The 23,097-nt window shown below is 37.8% G+C and overlaps 1 protein-coding gene across 4 annotated transcripts in view; it reads right to left on the bottom strand.

Moving 5' to 3' along the window:
* ASAP2 (ArfGAP with SH3 domain, ankyrin repeat and PH domain 2) overlaps positions 1-23,097 on the bottom strand; it is an 88,129-nt gene that overhangs the window by 20,831 nt on the left and 44,201 nt on the right. For all 4 annotated transcript variants that reach the window (XM_026674336.2, XM_026674338.2, XM_026674337.2 and 1 more), the window contains 8 exons: positions 21,606-21,692; positions 16,118-16,221; positions 15,934-16,003; positions 9,239-9,326; positions 4,476-4,524; positions 3,955-4,121; positions 2,385-2,518; positions 1,543-1,637 (listed from right to left, as the gene is read on the bottom strand). In XM_026674336.2, the coding sequence (XP_026530121.1) occupies positions 1,543-1,637; positions 2,385-2,518; positions 3,955-4,121; positions 4,476-4,524; positions 9,239-9,326; positions 15,934-16,003; positions 16,118-16,221; positions 21,606-21,692 (794 nt within the window). The remainder of the gene's footprint in view (positions 1-1,542; positions 1,638-2,384; positions 2,519-3,954; positions 4,122-4,475; positions 4,525-9,238; positions 9,327-15,933; positions 16,004-16,117; positions 16,222-21,605; positions 21,693-23,097) is intronic.

Raw genomic sequence — 23,097 nt, 5'->3', positions numbered from 1 at the left:
GGCTCAGGTAAACGTCATGGATTTTATTTGCAACATTTTATTGACCTTTCCTCCTCTGACACATCTGTGAATGTGTTGTAGTTGTGAGCACTGATTTATCCATTGGAAAACAATGATCCAAATATATGGAGATAAATGTCTGTAGGTGTTCTTCATTTCCCCAGCTACTTTAAACAACTGATAATCAATTCAACAGATACGTTCCCTAAATTATTCAAGGGAACTTTCTAAACTGAATTTAGAAAAAAACATTGCTCTAATGCTCTTTTTTACCTGAAGTCTGTTCAGTCTTGAAAGTTTAACAGTTTACTGTTAATATGGAATTAACAGAAAATCTGCTACAAATTCAGAATTGCCATGGTTGCATGCTAGCAAGGGAATTTGGGGAGTTGAAATCCACACATCTTGAAAATGGAAAATTTGAAAAACACTGCCCTAAAATTTTCCATATGTCCAAAATCTGCTGTAGAAATCCCCACAACTCTCCAAAACTGATTTTGAACGTGGAAACGATGCTGAAGACACTAAAATAATAAGGGAATTTCTCTCCACATAACATCCAATTCCAATCAGCATGGGCAGAACCCAAAAGTCTGCTTCTACAACAGATTTTCGACTCCCCGCCCACATACACAATCTCCTGTGCATGCTCAGACTTTGAAGAAACTTTGCCTGCAAAGTGGAAAAGGTAATGCTGTCAGAAATAAATGGACCACAGTGCCAGGTGACCATTTATAGATTCCTAGAGGGAAGCTATTTTAATATCTTACATACTGTCTTGGGGAAGAGCTTATTATTTGCTCTGACTTATACCAGTAACCAACAGTTATTACTAGATGTGATAACGAGTAGTATTAACTAATTATAAAAATTGCACAGATTCAAAAACTTCACATTTCTTGTAAAAATATTTTGTGTGTTCAGATTGCAAATGGGGCTAGGCTTGAAGGCAGATGGTCTAATTCTTGATTCATCTAAGGCAGGGATGTCAAACTCGATTTCATTGAGGGCCGGATCAGAGTTGTGTTTGACCTCGGGGGGCCAGGGTGGGCGTGGCCAGTTCAACATCACTTATGTCGGGGGCTCCTGTGGTGGCCCGAGCGCTTTGCCCGAGAAAACGGACTCCCAAGCTCTGTTTTCTCCTGTGACGAGCTCCTGCAACCCTCTGCCAGCGAAAACAGAGCTCAAGAGGGCCACCCACGGTTCTCCCGAGTTCCATTTTCCTGGCAAAGACACCGTGGCCTAGTCCATCGCTGTTTCCAGGGCGGCCCCGCAGTCCAGAGCTAAGCACCCCACTGGCCGGATCCGAACCTTGGGCCTTGAGTTTGAAACCCCTGAGCTAAGACATCAACAGAACCACTTGAATATCTGAAAATGATTAATTTTCTTTTTTAGCATTTGAGATCCAGTAGAGCCAGAAGAACCAATCTCATTTAAGAGACTGCCCTTGAATCATTAAGTCAGAACTCATATTAACTCTATTCACACATTACGTCACAACTGACACAGTATCACTCTAAACATTCCATCTTTCATACTTACATATCACTACATGGATTGGGTTTGACTAGTTCATCTGCTGGCAGAGAAAATTCCATAATCTCATTAAATCCTGCATTACCGATATTCTTAGCAAGCTATTAAGATAAATATCAAAAAATTGTGTAAATGAACCCAATGGCTACTTAAATACAATACTTCCAATTTGAGGCATCAAAAAAACTGAACATTTGAATTTAGCAGCTGTAAATTTTATTTTACAGGCAGTTTTTTTTAAACTAGATTAAATAAACTAGATTAAACAAAAGCCCAATATTAACTCTGCAAGTTTATTTGAAAATAACATGACTATACACTGGAAATTCAGTTTTCTAGACCTCAATACAAATACCTTTATACACAATGGAACAAGTTTCTTTGCAATTTTGCATCATTTGCATAATAATATCATTACAAAACTGAATGACATCCACAAATATAAACCCTATTATTGCAAAGAGGAAAGTACACTTTACTGTACCAGACTTTTGTGAGGTATGGACCTTTCATTACCTATGTGTTAAAATGACATTTTACTGAAATATGTTTATTTTAATGTAATACAGACATTTTGAAATAACATTTAAATATATGGACTAAATCTCAAAGAAGCTGAAGCGTTTTTCAATATATGTGTAAATGGATTTTCTCTTCTTCCCAGTTCTTTGAGTCTTTTGTAGCTATCTTATATAGTAGAAATTCAGTGGATTTATAAGGAGGGAAAACCACTCTAGTATGTTTTCCGCTCTAATAGAAGGTTGCTATGAGATGAAGCCTACAAAAATAGAAGACACACTTATGCTGACCCTCATAGGGTTTTTTTGATAGAAATATTTTTAATTTACCAGCAATTCAGATGTACCCAGCACATCTAATGTAAGCGACTGCATTCTGGAATAGTGGACACCAAGTTCTCGGTGTATTCCCGAACATTCAATGCAAGTCAAAATGCCCAGATTTGTTGACAGCCAGGTTGGATCTAGAAGAGAAAAAGATAATAACAGCAATGACTCCACTGTTGGACACGGTGCTGAAACCATCTATTCAAGAGACTTCTAATTCAGTTCTACTGTCTGACAGCAATTAGTCTGTTTTTTTATTCATAGAAATGAAAATTCTGTAAGGGCTATTTCCTCACGCAGTACTTGAATTTATACCAGGGGTGGGATGCAAATATTTTTACTACTGGTTCTGTGGGTGTGGCTAGGTGGGCATGTCCATGTGACTGGGTGGGCTTTGTTAGGAATATAAATCACCTAACAGTTATTTGGGTTGGAAATATATAAACTAGAATAGACATTTTAATACTGTATCTTTAAGAAAGTGCAAAAACTGTAATTGGGTGTGGTTTCTCAAACGGCCATAAGATGGAGCCGGAAACCTGGGTTGTTAGGAGTGAGAAAGTCTCAGTGAGTCTCTCTATTCCTTCTGTTGGAGAGAGTTGCCGTTCCTCCTAATGACTGTTACTGATGGTTGATGTAAGTCTGTTACTGAACTGTTTTTTGATACTGGACTTTGATATTTGGATTATCCCTGAACTGAACACTGACTGCTTTACCTGTGAATGACTTGAACTGCTTATCTTGGAATTTGCTTAAACGTTTATTAGAAGTAAAAACCTACATTTACTGTACAGTGTATCTGTGTGCTGTGTGTGTGTTATTCTTCCATACTCTCACTACGTCTCCCTATATGTACTCATTCTCCTAACGGGGAATTACATCAACAGGCGTGGCTTCTTTTTTTGTGCAGCCCCCCCCCCCTCGGCACTCCGTTTTTTTACCTCCTGGGCCTCAGGGAACCTCGGGGGGGGGTATTTTGGGGCGAAACAGTAAGACAGCGAGGGGGATCCCGACACAGCTGATCGTCGGAACAGCTGATCATCAGGAGGAAAAAAATAGAAATATTGGTGTTCAGCCGAACCAGTAGCTGTTTTTTTTACTACAAGTTCTGCCGAACGGTAGCATTTTTTACTACCGTTTCACTTGAACTAGGCCAAACCGGTAGAATCCCACCACTGATTTGTACTGTATATAAAGAAGCTAAATACCAATAAAAGGCCTATTTGTAATTAGTTTTCCTGACTGATGCTACTTTTTTTGACAGTATTATCATTGATAGCTTTTCCTTTGTAACAGGAATTATCAATTCTGCCCCCCCACCCTGATTCTTAAGCTTAATTTTAAATTGCCCAAAAGATTATATAATTTTTTCTAAGTATCCCTTTGTTTCCTTAAAACACTCTTCCTTGCCCTTGTCTTGCGAGTTCTCAGAAAACTATTTTATCCTACAGTATTTGTTTGTTTACTAAGTCCTTGAGCTGCATACTGGGGATTCAAGCATTGTTTTCACTGCTGTTTCCTGCTTAGACAGAAGAAGGGAAAAGACAGTAATTTTATGAGATTTTAAAGTCACCTTGTGCTCCACAGTCACAACACATGTCATTTCCAGGCATTCTTTGCACATCGGATATTATTTCTTTTGTCAGTTCTTGGACAATGTTGTTTTCTCCCGTGTTATCATCACCTTTAAAGGCATTATTTAAAGCTTCTTCTTTACTATTCTGCAGTACAGATATCCAACTTGAAAAATAAAAACATGTATTATGATGCAAAATGGAACTGACAGTTTCCTACCATCCACACAGAATGAAATTTAAATAAAGACAGAAGGTTTTCAAAGGCTCAGTTTAGGCTAACCAAAAAATATAACTGAGAGTCAATAAATTGCTTTCAAGTCAATTTTCTAGGGATGGATTAGAAATCCCAGAAAAAGAAACTGAGAAATAGGAAATATGTTCATTATAAAAGCTGGAAATATCTCTGAAATGAGATTGGTTTCAGTTTTAGTTAGTGACAGCTTAATTTAATGGATGAGTTACAAGTCCCAGCTGTGATCACTAAACGAGGGCTACCTATCACATTAATGCAACTTACATTTGACAGTCCTGTTCATCCTCTCCTTGGAAATGATATGTTCTGTCATCTATAAAATAATAAAATTTCTCATTGTTCTATGCATTTAGTCTTATGAATGAATACATATGTTATTTATTCAAATTAAACATTTTAATGAACACTTAATTAACTCATTTATTAAAAAGTGATGTCATTATTGGGGTTTAAATCACTACCCTATATGTTAAACAGGGTTAAAATTAACCAGAACCTTTCAAGTACAGTTGGATTAAGCAATCTAGAGGCAATTTTTTCTACTACCGTTTCATATATAGGAGCAATATTTTTTTCATCTTGCTCAGCACTAACTGGAATAAAAAGAGGTTAGTACACATTTTACAAGTCATTCTCAGTAACATGTTGATTATTTCTCCATCCAGTTTCCTCTTGTATCTGTAATATGAATATTTGGGGCCTAAGAAGGATTCCCATAACAATACATGTAGTCCTCGACTTACAACAGTTCATTTAGTAGCATCCCCATGATCATGTCATCAAAATTCAGATGCTTGACAAATAGTTCATACTTATGACCACTGCTGTGTCCCAGAGTCATGTGATCACTTTTTACAACCTGCTGACAAGCGAAGTCAATGGGGAAGCCAGAATCATTTAACAAGTGGCTTACTAACTTATCAATTACAGTGATTCATTTAACAGCTGTGGCAAGAAAGGTGTCGTAAAATGAGGCAAAATTAACTCAACAAATGTCTCAATTAACAACATAATGTTGGGCTCAATTGTGGTCGTAAATTAAGGACTACATGTAGTTATTTGTAACAAATATCTTGCCAGGCATTACTGTGGTCTTCTTAACTAAAAAGATTTGAGTGGTTGTGGATATTTGATTGCACGGGGTCTAGGGATCTTCTACCTTTGATCTTGGATGGGGTCATGCTTCCCAATTTGAGACTGGTGCGCACTCTGAGGGTAATGTTGAATTCACAGCTTTTGCTTAAAGAGCAGGTGGTAACTGTGGGCAAAAGAGCCTTTGCAGAGGCGCATCTAGTGCGCTTCCTAGGACCAGTCATTCACACCTTAGTCATCTCACAAACAGAAAACCTATAATGAACTCTGCTCTTGATAACCACTCAGTAGGAATGAAAAAAAGATTTCTTGCAAAAATGAAATAAAGTAACTGAACCGCAAGAGAAAGTTTCTCAAGCCCTAAATAACAGAATTGAATCAACAGGGCCAACTTATATCTTACATTTAACCATATTTATGAACTATTTTAAAGATTTCATAAAAATCCTCCATCCATCCCCACCATGAAAAAAGCAGGTGACAGGAGAAGAGATTGGCAAGCAAAGGTATCAGAATATATTTGCAGCCAGTGAGGAAAATTTCAGGAACCAAGAGAAATAGGTTGGGATTGGAAGGGAACAATGAATAAGAGCAATATTTTAGCTCATTCGGTGAAGGGCTGAATTGATATAGATAGTCATTGACTTATGAACGGTCATTTAGCAAGTGTTTTAAGTTATGAAAGACCCACCCAAAACTACTTATGATGTAGTATTGAAGATCTGACATTGCCCACCCCCAATCACATGATTGCATTTTGGTTGCTTGGCAACAGGGCCGCATTTACGGCCATTTGCAGTACCCCATGGTCATGTGACTGCAATTTTGGGTGTGTTTTTTTTGTAAAGACGCCCCATAATTATCAATGGTTTCACTTAATGGCTGTGGCATTCCTCAATAATCACCATGAAAAAGGTTGCAAAATCATTTCCAATCACATGGTGAATCACTTTATGACCATTACAATTTATAACGGTAATTGCCATGCTCAATTACCATCATTAACTTGAGGACTACCTGTATTTTTTATTTATTTATTTTTAAAACCAGACATTTCAGAACATGTAATGGTAAGTACATAGTACCTATTACCACTCCTGAACAAAATATGTCTTTTCTGAGGAACAGGCAGTTTTTGGGAAAAAACACAACTCCTTTGGCTTCCAGATAGGTGCTAGGTTTATACCTCAACATGCTCATTACAACTCTTGTAATGAGCATCTGTAATGAAGGTATAATGAATGTGGAAAAAGATATTAGGCATAATCAAACAATGAGGGAAGGAAATAGTTCCAATTCCAAGAGTAAACTCTTGATATTCAGTTAGTAAGATTCAGATGGGTAAGAAAATTAATTGTGGCTAAATCCTTTTTTATCCACATTCATTGGAAGGAGGATGACAGGAAGGGCTTTATGTTTAACAACACAAAAAACAAAAACACCCAAGCAATAATCCTAAACAGTTGTAGGACCTACCCTGCTGACTAAATATTTCAGTCCAGAAAAACAATATTAAAAAGAAAGAAAAGAGACAGCTGCAGTCATTTTCTTTATATGTCACGAAGGTATACAAAATAGAATATAGCAAAAGAAATGAGCAATACATGAAGAAAAGGTAATAGGATTGGAAGGACCGTAGAAGTGATCTAATCCAACTATCTGCAATGCAAGGGCCACTAGATAATTTTCAATGACCACCTACTCTTTCTCTGAAGATCTTTTAGCAAAGGCAAAACTACCACAATCATTGGCAACATATTCCACTGGATAACAGATCAAACAATTGGGAAGTTAATTTGGATGTGTAACCTGGAATTGCTTCCCTGGAGCTTTAGCCTATTGATTGCATCTAATTCAGGACACTAACTTTCTATTTCTAACAAACTAGACATGGATGAACAATGTCAAATCTAGCTTCATTTGGGGGTGACAAACAGCAACCAGAGTAAAAGAAAAGAAACCAAGAAAAAAGCTTTTGTTAAACTTGGCTGTTTTCTTATTATTGGGGAGTTATGGTACAATTAAACAGCAGTTATAAAAAAAAGAATTGGAGATGAAGGAAATCAATTCTAAGTCATCAAAAGTGTCTATATGGTCATAATTTAAGTAGACAAAAATATGTTCTTCCAAAATGAATAAAATAGGTTTTTCTCAACAATTTATAAACATATGATTCCATGTTTCTGATGTCCACATTATATCTGCAGACTATTTACTGAATACCCACTTTGAGTGACCAAATAAGTTTCCTTTCTGACAAAAAATATATCATCTAAAAGCACAGCATCAGCAGAAACAGAGATAAAGGAGCACAAAATCAGTCAAAATACAGATGAAAACTACAAAAAAATAAGCCATCAGTGTTATGGATGTGTGCCAGGATTTCACTGCCCATTTTTCTGTCTCCCTGGCTCATCTTTCTTTTTTCCTCCAAAGAAAACTCCAATAATAACTTAGCTTCATATCTCAGTATCCTGGCAACAACTATTGTTTCCAAACTTATAATAGGGTCTTGAGTTGGGCTTAGATTTGAACTATACTTAATTATGGCTGTGTTATATTGAGACCATGCCAATCATGAATGAAGCAAATAGTGAAGCAAAGATTCATGCACGTAAAAAGAGAAGAATGAAAGAAAAGAATCAGCACATCTGTAACATATACTCAATCTTCAAAATAATCTGTATAGGTTCATAAACAAACCAACCTCAACAAACAAAGTATTCAGTAATTCAGAAGTTTCTATCAAGATTTTTTAAGGGTGTGGTCATTGTTTTCATTTTTCTTTGTATTTCTGTATTTTATATTTTGATAAACTAATAAAATTTTAATAAAAAATGTGTGGTTTACCAAGCATATAATACGAATATAATGAAGGTGATACCTAAAAAGTTTCAATAGAACCAAAAATACATTAACGCTAACCCCAAACCATATTTAAATTCTAAAAAACTGAGGATTGTTATAAATAGTTGTGTGTATGTGAATGTACAGACAGAAAATGCTGCTTAAATGTTATTATTTCTAGCATCTTATTTACACAAATCAGTAAAATGCAATGAACTATCAGAAAGAAACGCTGAATGATCTCATCTCATTAATCTCATTAATCCCTTGCATAATGCATCAGAGTATCTGGGATACTGTTATTGCAATATGTGGAACTATACATATTATATAGCTTTTTACTGTGAAATTCAAAATACACTCTCGTCTTCTTATGACTTCTTACTTTTGACCACATTTTGTCTTCTCAATTTTTGTGGTTTGGCCATTTGGTTCCCTGCTGTAGTTCTTTGCTGCTAGGTAAAACATCCCCTTAAGCTGTAGTGACCTTTCCATTTCCTTTACAAAAGTTGCACTGCATGGACAGATTAGTCTTCTTCCACAGCAACCATGCCTACAACTGTTTTGTGATAAACAAGCAGCAAGAAATGGGCTGCTGCCGATGAAAGCAAACCCTCTGAGAGATCTGTTAATATGCTCTGTCATTTTCTGGTACAAAGAAGAAATCCTATTCTCAAGAAAAGCTACAATGGCAATTATATATAATTTTATCACTTGCCTTTCAAATGTTAAGAAAACCCCTGTGCATTATACTACAAGACAACTGAGATTTAATTCTGTAGCAACATCAGGAAAGCACAGTTGAATCCAATTTGAAAAATGTATAAAGTTGCACCTCACAGTTAGCATAGCAATGATAACAGATAAAAGCAACAGATAGCTTCATTCACACACATGTACAATTATATATGAAAAGACAAATATTTATACATAGCAAGCTGCAGTAAATATGTTCTAATTATATTTGGACTGAACATCGGAATGTCCCATTAATTCCTTTTCTGAGACAATATGGAAGTAGAACTAACTAAAATCAGAGTAGAACTAACTAAAATCAGAGTACCTCCAAAACTGAACAACAAACCTACGTGATATGAGGTCAAAACATTTTTTCTCTTCTGGATTTGTTTTCACTTGGCAAGTTAACAGATTGAGCTTTGCAGGAGGTCGGTTTGCCTAATTAAAGAAAAACAAAACAAAAAGGAAATCCCTTAGTAAGAGCATATAAAGAATATAGACATTTTCTGTTACCATTGATTCTGAAAGGAAAAATCCTCCTGCAGTTCAGCACACCAAAGTTGTGCTTGTAAAAATTAATGAAATATGCAGATAGCCAGTATTTTTGAATAATATATCACAAGTTCAATTACTATTTTTAGGGTGGGTTTGGATCAACTTGAAATTTTAAAGTTTTGGTGTGATAATAAAATAATCTTTCTACTTGAATATTTTTCAAACATGGCAAATTATTCTTCTAAGCAACTCATACCAATGTGATTTATATTTTTATGATAAAAAATGGGCAAGTAATTATTTATGGACAGTTTTCCTGCTGTAAAACTTGACTAATGGAATTTAACTTATCGAGGAAACATCTGGTCTATATCTGGTAATAAAATTAATGCTGACCAATTAAAATAGAACATACTTTTATAAGAGACCTAATAGGACCGAAAGAAATGCAAGACTCCCTTATGTTTAAATACCACACATTACAATTAACATTTAGTTCTTATATTAATAATGGCAGATCAACAGAATTCAAGACGAATTACTTTGGTAACTGACAGAACAATACAAAATTACATATAAAGCTTAACCATTAAAACAACAAGACAGAGCAATTCCATAATATGCATAGCAAGAAAAAAAATACTGTTATTAATTACAGCAACAGACCTCAAGCAGACATTAGTGGCATTCATAATCAAAGATAGTGCATTTTATTGTTAAGAATATAGCTGATATTGATGGGGGGAAATGCGACAAAAATTATCTTGATGTATTATTTTCTTCTGCTACTATATAAAGAACTCTATGCATGCTACTGCAGGTAGCGGAATGAACTTATTTCCAACCTCTGCTCTAAAGAAATGAATAAAAACCAGAAATTGAATTGAAATGTGGAAACAGGAGATAAAACTGAACCAAGAAATACGATTTATTTTCCAGGCTAAAAGAAAAAAGCTTTTTAAAGCCAATGAAGCAACTTTGCGATCGGTTTCCAAGGTTTTTAATTATTAGTATGATCTGAAGGGTCTTATTAAAACTGCAGTCAGTGGGCTTAGTGCTGTGTTAACCTACTTCTAAATCAATGCAATGTTATGTTGGCACAGCAAATGGAAAAGTTAGTGGACATAAAAAAAAACCCCCAACCACCTCTTTTTGCACAGCTTTTGTTCCCTTTTTTCTTCTTCCTGAGAACACAATAATCCTTTTTGGTCCCTTACTGCATAAATAGATGCTTCCTGGAAATTATGTTCTAATCAGAAAACATTCTTGACCTTAATCTTTAAAAAGATGGATCTTTTTTAATTGATGGAAGGAAGAAAAATATCCAAACCTATTTGTTTCCAAATTAGCCATGTTATGTCACTGCTAAACTTTATCACTTCTTTTTTTCATTCTGAAAGGGAACATACCTTACCAGGAAATATATCAAAATACTCCCACTCATATTTAGCCAGATATATATCTTTACAAGCAAGCACAGCTGCTACTAGCTAACTTGGCATTTACTGAACAAACCAAAAATGGCTTTTGGTTTTGCACAATATGATCTGCCATAAACCACACTTACACCTCACTGGCTGTATTTTACAGCAATCCAAGCCAGGTGAGCCAAGTATGGACTGAGTGCAACCTCATGAGGTCATCACCTATGACACAAACTGCCCCTCACCTCTTACAATGTACTCTCCCCCTGCATCCACACAGTGCTTTGCCCGAGATTACAGTTCTTTCTACTGCTTTCTGCTATCTTCTTCCCACATTCCTACAAATCCTTTCTACCATTTTCCTTGCCTCCCCATCAGTTTTCCTGTCTCTCTGTTGCCTCTCTGAATTTATCTTTTTCTCGGCTTTCCTATTTGACTCCTCTGATCTTACATTCTCCCATTGTCTTTCTACTTTTTCTCTCTGATCTCCATTTCCGTATCCTATCCTCAGTCTGTCCTACCTACCCATGTTTCCTCAAAAATAAGACTGAGTCTTATTTTCTTTTCAGCCCCAAAATATGCACCGGGGCTTATTTTCTCCCCTCATGCAGGGGAGGCCCTCTTCTGCTTGCTTGTGACAGGGCAGGAGGCCATGCAGTGTATTAATGCCGCTGCTGCAAGGTGGGGACGTGGAACTACCCCACGCGCCCCACACTGGCTTACCTCAGGTCTCCCACAGCCAGGCCATCCACACCCAACACCTGCCTCACCTCGCAGCCGCAGCACCAGCACATCACTCAACCTCCTGCTCCATTGCAGCCACAAGCAGAAGAAGTGGGCCAGCAGCCATGTGGTGCTCCTCCTGCACATGGCTGCTGGTGCTGCCGCCGTAAGGCAGGTGTCAGGGCATGGATGGCCTGTCTGCGGAGGCCCTGAGGTAAGCTGGTGTGAGACATGTGAGGCAGCTCTACTCCCTTCACCTTGCCTTGTGGCTGCAGCACTGCAAGCAACCAGACGGCATGGGCGGGCGGCTCTGCAGGTTCTTAAGAGGGGCTTATTTTGGGGGTAAGGCTTACATTAGGCACACATGTAAAACATGCTAGGGCTTATTTTTGGGGTAGGTCTTGTTTTTGGGAAAACGGGGTACCAATATCTCTCCCCTCTCCAGTTTTTCTGCTTTTTCATTATCCCCACTATCTCTCCCCACTATATTTCTTTCCCTTTGTCTCTCCGTACCCCTAACTTTTCCCTATCCAGTCTCTGCTTTCTCCTTTTTTTTTTTTACTTTTTTTGATATCTACTGGAATACTTAAATACAGAGGATCTTTTGGGGTCTAGGAAAAGTCACATTCAACATAAAAGAAAGATTTTATACCCACTCACTCTGGATCCTTAATCCTTTCCAGTATGACAGTCCTTAAAATGATAGAAGCTGCCATCTCTCTTCGAGCTGAAATCTAATAAAATCACATAATGGCTTTGCATGATGTAGGAACTCACTGATAATGAGCATCTGTCCTTTTCTATTTGTAAAAGTAATTTGCCCGAATGTTGAAGTGAGTTTTATCCCAAATGTGTCAGGTTAATTAATTCAAAATAGAAGCTGTTCCAGATGAGGAAGTGCCTATTTAGAAAATATATTTGATGGCAGATTTAAAGAGACAGAGTGGATGGTGGAATAAGATTAAGATGGCAGAAATGCTACTGTGCCCTATTCCCTTCTTTCCAACCTTGCTCCTCCAAAACAACAACAAATGCAGCAACACATTTAAGGCAAAATCAGAGGAAGAATAAGAAGCCATTTCTCCTGAATAGAACATAACAATGGGAGGCACCGGAATCACTGAAAATCAAATATAAAAAGTCAGAAAGAAATGATATTGCATCAGATCTAAACTTGAAGAACTCGAGATCTAATTTGACCTAAGCCTCAACCTCAGAACATCTGCAGCAATAATTAACAGGCATTCTCAACACAAAATATATACATTCATTTGAGTAAAATTAGAATACCTACAGCTGCACTGATATTAAAGCAAAACATATAAGTCATAACACAGCAGAGTATCTTTGGCACTACTGGATGTAGAATAATTGCTGCAAGTGGTTGGAAAGACCGCCTGGTTGTAACTTGGATCCTTAAAAACACAAACCACCTTTTTAAATTATTCTTTTGCTACATCTCACTAAGGCATGATCTGTTGTAAATATAATTTGTTGAATAAGGCACAATAACTTACTGCATATTGTGTAAAAGTTCAAGAGCAATATCCAACATTGTTTAGAAGAGATAAAATGGGTGTTTCAAATTTGTTAGGTTTAAGGCAAACATTGTTGCTCCTCTACCCACCCTAATATGCCAAAGAAAGCTCATATTCTTGGTCGCCCCCATTCTGGCACCATGCATTCCTCAAATAACAATTTTGCACATTTGCATACACATTAAGCCATTGTTTAGAAGCCACAGTGACTAGCTGAACGCATGGGTAGAATCAACCAGCATGAAAGAAAAGAACTCACAACTGAAAATTCTTCTTCCTGCAAATTACCATTGCAAGATACAAGTGAAAAACAAGGCATTTTAAAAGTTTTAAAATACAGAGTAAAAGGAGGTTGGGAATTATATTATAAAGTCAAGTATCAGTTGATCGAGTCAATGGGACTAATAGCTCTAAAAAGGAAAAGGAGTACAGTGATGTACTCTATGGATGGCAAGTAAAGTACAATACTTTTGTAAGGTACTTTTCTTGGCAAATTGAATGTAAAGTACAATTAAATCTCGGGAACCAAAACATACCCTACATATTATCATAAAAAATATTTCAATTGAAACACAGATCCTTTGAAACACAGAGCTACTACACAGAAGCTGTGCAGGGCTGTAATCCATATCATTTTATCTGGGAGGAAGACCCACTGCATTTAAAGAATTTGCATTCTAATGAGATGCACACAGGAATGCTACCAATGATAAAAACTAGTTTTGTAGCAGCTTGGAAGTAAACAGTTGTTCACACTTCAGATGAATTTCCAAATAAAGGCTTACAGGTGTAGAAAGGAAGGGCAGGGTTGTGTGCTTTTGCCTGGAGCCGTCCTTCCAATTTCCTATTTAGCATGATCTCTCAGTGCTGTTCTGTCCATTTGAACAATTTATGGCATTCTCCTCCAAACCAGATTACCCTTAATTAAAGATTTCTTCCATGCCTTTGGCAAGAGTAGAGAAGTGGTTGGCCGTTGACTTCTTCCGGGAAGTTTTTTCAACTACTAGATTCAGTCCTCCTTACCTTTTTGGGGATCAGCCAGGCACTAGTACTTGCTGTGATTACGCCTTAATTATAGTTTGACAATCTAATTCAGTGCTACACACTAAATAGGATGAGGAAGGAGAAGCCAAATATGAAAAAAAAGGTGTAAGTTCAAATTTCCGTATCTTCATGATCCTTCAAAATTGAACTACCTTGGTAGCACATGTGAACAGAAAAGAAAACCATTTTGAAAAGAAAAATGATCAAATGGTTTACAATTCCTCTAATTTCAAAAACAAAGAAGGAACACTCAGCACAAAGTGAAATGCCCTTTCATCAAAATGCAGTTAGTCCTTGCTTAACAACAGTAATTAGGACCAGAGTTTCTGTCATTAAGTGGTGTGGTTATAAAGTGCAACACCATGTGATTGTATCAGTTATGACAGCAATCCTAGCAGCCTCTGTTGCCATCCTTAAGCAAGGTTCCTGGGTCATTAAGCAAGGGCATCCTCATGACTTTCTGTCGGCTTCCAAAAACCCAAGTCAGTAGGGAAGCAGACAGGATGTTACAAGTCCAGAAAGCTTGCAAACAGGCTGGCAGGCAAGTGACTGCCAGGTGGGGGAAGAGTGTGTGATGGTGTATAAGTGTGTAAGTATAATGTGAAGACAGAGAGACTTGGAGTGGCTGAAGCCAACTGGGGGGAGGGCATGCGAGTTTGCATGAGGGCCAACTGCAACACAACACAGCACAAATGCATCAAGGCTTGGGGAGGTTTTTCTCAATTATATGCTTATTCATTTTTATCAATTGTAAGTTCTCCTTAGATAATTTTATTTAAGTGATTTTTTTTTACAATTATAAAGTATATATATTCTATAGTTGGGTGCATGAGGTAGCCTTATTTGGTTGTTAGGAATTCACTTTTTTCTTTTTATAAAATGAGCATAGAATGTCTTATACATATGCACACATTGTGAAAACGTTTATGTCAGGGAGGTCTTTGCATAGATGTTGATTAAACCTTGCAAAATCATGGTAGAACCAAATCTGCAAAAAGTTACACATATAAAGAATTCAGTGCAGATGTTCACAGCAAATGCATGGCTGAGCCTTCTAAAATAACAGCATTATTGTTTGTATGAATTCAACACTTTTTGCAAAACTACTATTATGAGTTCTTCTAATATGTTTCTGAAGAAGAGGAAATTGGAACAGAAATATGCTACTTTGAATGAAACTTTATCAATATATTTGATCATAGTATTGCATTTCTGTTCATATAAAGTCAAACTATTCACAACCAACAGTACAGTTATTTATGCTTTATATTAGGCAAAGTAACTGACAAGCATAATAACAAATAGAGCTTGCTTTCAAAAACCTGTGATCATGAATGATATATGGCCACTTGCCTTTCTGGAAATACAGGAACCAGAACCTAAAAACCAACTCTTGTTCTTAATCAAATAAAGCACCTCCATTGCCTCAACCTCTTTCTGATACCATAATAATAATATTCTATCTTTCTCATCATCATGCTTGAAAGGTTGTTCAGCAGATTTCTCTTTCATCCTTGGTGCTGGACATGTACAATGCATATGAACGAATGATTTCAAAATGTAAGAGTCATAGAGTATCAGACGTTTTTATACATAATTAACATTTCACTCTTTTGTATCCACATAAAGCATGTAATTATTTTTAGAATTCCTCATCAAGCATAGTAGGAAAACATGAGTAAAAACTGTATCAATGGTATTGAATTCTCTAATTATCTGCTCTGGAAAATATCTAGACATACAAAAATAATTGCAGATTAATGTGGCTTTTTTATATAAGTAACCATCTGTATACATAGAATGCTGTAAACAAATACTTACTGTACCATGGGAAATAGTTAGGAAGCCATTTTTAACAATGCACTTTCTCTTCTGCCACACCTTCCTGATCCTGTTTTGTTAAAAAATAAAAACAGACAGAGTGATCTATATTGCAAACTAATATGAGCTGTTGGAGAAATTTCCAATTTTTAAATTCAAAATACTGCAGGATTATTGGACATACCCATCACTTTTCTTATAGAGGCTGCCATCTCTTTCAGTGCCATGTTCCTTATTTCCCTGAGGTTGGTGTAAACTGTATGTTGTACTTTGACGGAGTTGAGAATCCTACAAGAGGAGTAATGGTTAGAGATTATTGTGGCTTGGGTAATTATTTTTATTATTTAATAAATATGTTTGCTGCCCATCTTGTCCCAAGGCTAATCCAATCATTCAGAATCATTTTCCCTAACCTCATTATTCATATTTGAAGAAATATGAATTGCTAAGTTTACTAAGCATATATCATGAACAATTCAAGTCCCAGACAACATCATCATCACATAAATACACCTTGGCTATAAATGCTACAGGGAGATAATCCCACAAATTTGAAAATCCATCATATTTACAATGCTAAAGCCTCTTTCAATTATATGAGACTAGTATATAGACTGAACAATTACTGGCAATTCATTTTTGTCTCATTTAGAGAGCAAGCTTAAAAAAAGAAACTACATGAATGTTTAACATTTCAGACTGGTATACTATCAAACTGGTTGATTGGCTTTCATTCTCCTAAACAAAATAATTTCAGCAACTAATTCTCTGGAAATGTTATGTTGCAAGCATACTACATACATTTTGCAAAGAGACTAGTGATTCATAAAATTGTAAGCCTCCTTTGCTCACAAGAAACAAAAGATCCATCCTTCAACCATTAGTCTAAATATTTCAAACTGTAAATACACAGCAAAAACAATATAAAACATTTCTGTTAATCTTTATACAAGCAAATGTAATACAACACCAAACACAAGAAAATTCCAACAATAACAAAAACCAAGCCTGTGGATTTCGATAAAGAAAATAATTTTCAACAAAGTGGGCTTCAGTGCAGGATTTCCCATTCAGAAATGTAATTAGTTATCCAATTTCTGTCTCAATGAATAACTCTGGTTGGCAATCAGAATAAAAACAAAATAAAAACAATAACAAACACTATAATATTTAAAAATACAGGCAAGCTGAGAAACAACCCATATAATTAACATAACCAAAAAGTGGGTGCCCGTATACATTTGGGGCCTGGGGTCCTTGTACAAAATCAGGCCTTTGGGGACTTAGAGAAGACCAACAGGATCTGGACCATTCTGATTTCCAGAAGGAGAACGTTCCATAAAGACAGCGCTACAGCAGGCAAGGCACATGTCTTCTAGGCTGGGCTGCCAAATGACATTCTTTGGTCAATAGAACCCAGAGCTTACCTATCCTACCTGACCAGACCAAACAGATAAAAACGATCGGGGGTGGGGGGGTGGGGGGGGGAGAGACGGTCCCTCTAGTACAGGGGTCTTCAAACTTGACCACTTTAAGACTTATGGACTTCAACTCCTAGAATTCCTCCTCCAGTCATATTAGCTCAGGAATTCTGGGAGTTGAAATCCACAAGTCTTAAATTTGCCAAGTTTGCTCTAGTAAATCCTATTATGATGTATGTTGACATTTATGATCTCCAATTTATAAAAATTATTATACCGTATATACTCGAGTATAAGTCGACCCAAATATAAGCCGAGGCACCTAATTTTACACAAAAAAACTGGGAAAACTTATTGACTCGAGTATAAGCCGAGGGTGGGAAATGCAGCAGCTACTGGTAAATTTCAAAAATAAAAATAATTAATTTGGGAAACGATCTCACTATCATGAAAGGTTTAATTGATTCACTAACCCAAAAGAAGAAGATGATGGTGACAGCGGGAGGCAGGAGTCACTCTCTTCCCTCCCTCGGAGGCCCCTGAGTCAGGAGTCACTACCGCCGGCGCGCCCCAGTCCTGCCGCTCGGGAAGGGAAAGGCAAAGCGCTTTTGCCTTTCCCTTCCCGGCTGGGGCTGTTGGGAGTCGCTGCCGCCGGAGGCCGCGACTCCACACCATTTTTTTTCAGAGGGGAATCTGACTCGAGTATAAGCCGAGGGGGATTTTTTCAGCACAAAAAATGGGCTGAAAAACTAGGCTTATACTCGAGTATATACAGTAATTAATTTATAAAAATCATAAATTAAATCCTTTTTTATGTCAAAAAATGGTTTATATTGATTGCCTATTTAGTATCCTATGGCTAACAGTGTTGTAACTTATGATTTATGATGATTGTATTTTATGATTATGATCATGATTTATCACTTGTTGCTTATATGAACACTGACAGCGTATGCACCGGAGACAAATTCCTTGTATGCCCAATCACACTTGGCGAATAAAGAATTATTTTCTATTTTCTATTCTGTTCTGTTTTGAAGAGCTTTCAAGGTGACCACCAGCACCTGGAATTGCACCTGGAACCACACAGGCAACCAATGCATCTCATGGAGTAGTGATGTTACACATGGTGAGCAACTGGCACTATTTACGACCTATGCTGTGGTATTCTGCACCAGTTGGAAGATTCTGAATGCTCTTTGAGGGCAGTTCTATTAGAAGATGTTGAAGAAATTCAGACAATAGATCATGTGAGCATGAGGCATGAGTGACAGTGAGCAGGGCCTCCTGGCACAGGAATTGGGCACAAATGGCACACAGCCCAAAGGTGTGCAAAGGCCCTTCTAGTCACCTACATTTCAAGGTACCTGCCCTTTAGGTAGGAGCTGTCAGTCCAGGAGTATCCCGAGATTCTGCATTGGGTCTGTCTAAGGCATTGTCACCCATCTAAAACCAAAAATAGAAGATTCCTGGCACCAGAAGGTCTAAACAACCAAAGCCATTCAGTTTTGCTTGGGTTGAGGTGAAGCCTGTTGCACCCCATCCAGGCCCTCACAGCCTCCAAACACTGGGAAGGGCATCCATGGCATCATTCAAGTGACTTGGAGTGGAGATATAAAGCTGAGTATCATCAATATATTTATATAATACACCCTAAATCATTGGGAAAAGCTTACCCAGTGGCCTCATAAACAGCAAGGGAAAAAGGACCGAGCCATGCAATGGGCACAAAGTAGGGAGTTCTGATTGGACCTCTCCTGCCCTATCAACACTAACTAGAACCAGCTCCATAGGAAGGAAGAGAGCCAATACACACTGTGCTGCCCACTCAAAACTCTCAGAGCCAGTCCAAAAACGTACCATGACCAATGGTATTGGAAGCTGCTGCAATGTCAGAAGAGTAAAGATGCAAAAACTACTCCCCCTCCTCTTTCCACCAGAGATCATCTAACAGTATCACCAATGCCATCTCTGTCCCATAGTCTTCTCTGAAACCCAACTGAAAGGGGCCTAGTTAATTCCCAAGCTACCTTAGACCCCAACTCCAGAAAAAGCAAGTTATCATCCCCCAAGACCATAAACCTGGGGAATTCCACCACCAACCTGGCATGGATTCAGAGAGCTCTGGCAGGGAGGTTCCTATACAGCAGGGCAGCTGATATAATTACAACATTCCCTACTGATTCCTACAGCCCAACATAATAAGGGTTTGCACCCAGTAACCTATGGGGCAGTACCCCAAGAGTCTAAAATGACCATCAAGACTTGATTCAATGTAACCTTCCATGCTGGCCTTCTAGTTACTGGCAACCATCAATATCCCATGCTATTAGGAGGCTCAGTCCTCATTCAGTGTTTTATTTGGAGGATGTTTCTGGAATTCTGCTAATATAATATGAATAATGATTTATATTATTTTGCCTACAGAAGTGCTAGTATAAAAATAACTGAGACCGCTAGTAGTGGCCTGTATAAACTTTTGACCTGTGTCCAATTGATCTATGTTAAATAACTAAATGTATGATCTCACAAAATGCAAAACAGAAGAAATTATTGACATGCTTTAAGAAAAAAAAATACAAGTTTCTTGACAATACGTGACAATCATGCAGAGTATTTTTTATAAAAAAATATTTAAAGGACTTACTCTCCTAGACTTCGGTCACAAAAGGCAAATGCATTTTAGGAAGAAAAGTAGATCAGTTGCAATGCAAAAACACATGTAGCACAGAGCATAGCAGAAGACTGCAGTAACAGGTCGTTGTATACATACAGCTTTGAAAGCAATAGCTCAGGTTTCAAAGTTGTGTATCCCAAACTATCACTAAACAGATGCTACTGAACAGGTAATCCTCAATTTACAACCATTTGTTTACTAACGGTTCAAAGCTACAACAGCACTGAAAAAAGTGACTTACTCACACTTACAATTGTCACAGCACCCCCACGGTCACCTGATCAAAATTCGGACATTTAGCAACCAGCATGTATTCATGATGGTTGTAGTGTCCTGGGGACATGTGGTCACTATCTTTCAGCAAGCAAAGTCCATAGGGGAAGCCAGATTCACTTAACAACTGCAGTGATCTGCTTTCCCCCCTCTAATTCAGTAATCTTGTCTCAAGCTAGACACAGTAATTATTTTCAACAGAGCAATATGTTGAAAACTTTGACAGGGAAACTTGTCCGGAGATGGTCGTGGTGAAGGTTGCAGAGGGTCTATCAATGGACACTAATGTAGGGTCTATATCAGGGGTTTCCAACCTTAACAACTTTAAGACTAGTGGACTCCAACTCCCAGAGTTCCAACTTTAAAACTTGTGGACTCCAACTGCCAGAGTTCCAACTTTAAGACTTGTGGACTCCAACTCCCAGAGTTCCAACTTTAAGACTTGTAGACTCCAACTCCCAGAGTTCCAACTTTAAAACTTGTGGACTCCAACTCCCAGAGTTCCAACTTTAAGACTTATGGACTCCAACTGCCAGAGTTCCAACTTTAAGACTTGTGGACTCCAACTCCCAGAGTTGGAGTCCACAACTCTGGGAGTTGGAGTCCACAAGTCTTAAAATTGCCAAGGTTGGAGACCCCTGGTCTATATAGATAAGATAGAATGTGCAGTCTTTTTCAGGATGAGGTGACTTAGCTTCTGAGGGGAATGCCAGGATCTGAACTGCCCAAAATGATTGGGATGAGTATAAAGGCCAGGACAAAAATTACATGCATTAGAATTTCTAATCTAATTAGCCAGTTAATGTGATTACTCACCATATACTTAATAATTTCCCCTTGTTTTCACGTATATGTATAAAAAATATAGTTCTAAGATAAATTCTGGGAGGAGTCTGGGAGCTAAAGATTATATACAAAGACATGTAAGTCTAAGAATCCAGTGGCATCTTTGCAGAAAAAGGCAGAGAGATTTGACACTTTCAGTGGAACCCTTTTGTGCTTGTTTACATGAATTCTGGGAGTGATTCCAAAAGCCATTAACAATGCCTACAGAACAATGTATTGAACTTCCCCAGAAATACATTTTAAAATCCTGCTATTCTGTATGACAGTGCCCCAGTTAAAAACAAGTCAGAAAGACTTTGGGCCCAAAGGGAATAAGCCATGCAGAAATGTTCTAAGAAATCTGAACAAAATCATGTCAAATCTTAATGTACAATACATTAATTTCATACAATCAATAAATCAGTAAATTGTTCCATTAAACCTGAAAAGCACATTGTATCGGTTTATATGCTCACCTCTTTCTGATCAACCTGAAGTGCAGATTTTAAAATATCCCTAAGTTGAATTAATTGCTTTCTTTCTTCATCCTGTACTTGCTTTATCTGGAGTGGAGACATAAGAGTTCAAAATAAAATTGTCAATGCACATTTTGTATGGGTGTAGGGAAAACGCTTCTTGCCTTTAGAGAACAGAACAACTCAGAGACCAGAAACATACTCGCATCAGTAGTTACTGTGAAGGCTTCACTAGCAGAATCAGCATAGTTCTCAGCATCTGTTGCTAAGAAACACAATGGGGCCAGGATTCTGATATTCTCATGTCTCGACTGTAGGCTTCCTCAAAGAATCTTGTTAGACATTGTAAAAAATAGTGTTGAGCTAGGCACTTTTTCAGTCTAAGGAGGCAATTCCATCTCTCTTTTCCTGCCAGCAGTAATTCTGATTAACGTTAATTTTCACTATTATATTGTCCTAGAAAAAATGTATTTATCTGATCATTAAAGAGCTGGTGCCAACTTGATTTCACATAACCAATCAGTTATCACAACTAGCTTCTTCCTTATCAAAGTTTGATTTAAAAAACAGGGCTAATAAGGATGAGCACAGAAGTATATGCTGAGGGGTTACAACAGGACAAAATTCTGACTCAGTAGTCTACACTTTATCCCTATTATTGTTGTCATTATTAATATTTAATCTCCTCAGTAACCAATACATTCTATTTAGATTAGAAAGATACTAGTATAAAATTTGTATGTCCTTTTGGCATGATTAGATTACAACTTCTAGAACCGTGATGGCAAACCTATGACATGCGTGCCACAGAGGGCACACAGAGCCACTGGTGCGGGAACACGAACCACAGCCAAACTTCCCTGGACTGTGCATGTGCGTGCCTTCCAGCTGATTTTCAGCCTGTTTGAGGCCTTTTTTGGCCTCCCAGAGGCTCGAAGGAAGCCTCTGCAGCCTTTGGAGGCCGAAAAACAGGCCTGTTTCATCACTTCTGGTGTTTCCGGAAATACCGGAAGTGACGAAACGACCCCATTTTTCAGCCTCCAAAGGCTGCAGAAGCTTCCCTCGAGCCTCTGAGAGGCCGAAAAAGGCCTCAAACAGGCCGAAAATCAGCTGGGGAGCAACGCGCATACGCAGTGCAGGTAACGGGGTGTTGGGGGGATTGCGCGCACATGCGCAGGGGACATGCCCCCCCGCATGCATTGCCTTCTGGGTGCTGGCACGCAAGCGTGCATGCAATTTTCAGCACAGGAGTCCCAAAAGGTTAGCCACCACTGTTCTAGAAGCTCATCTACCAGAAAACAGACTACTCTTCAGCACATCAACACCGCTAACCTCCAATAGACCATTACTAATCTCATCCCCAGACATTTATGGCCCAGAAATGTGTCAGCAACATCATTTAAAGGTTTGGAATTTCCCCAAAATGTTTTGTCTTTCCAGGCCATGGTCTTCTGTATGTTTCCACCACAACTTATCCGCCACAACTTATGGA

The sequence above is a fragment of the Notechis scutatus genome, chromosome 1, assembly GCF_049901735.1.
Source record: "Notechis scutatus isolate UNSWTSFEM ecotype Mainland chromosome 1, rNotScu1.2, whole genome shotgun sequence".
Classification (NCBI taxonomy): domain Eukaryota; kingdom Metazoa; phylum Chordata; class Lepidosauria; order Squamata; family Elapidae; genus Notechis; species Notechis scutatus.
The sequence above is the reverse complement of the archived record's forward strand: the minus strand, read 5'-3'. Positions and strand labels throughout refer to the sequence as shown.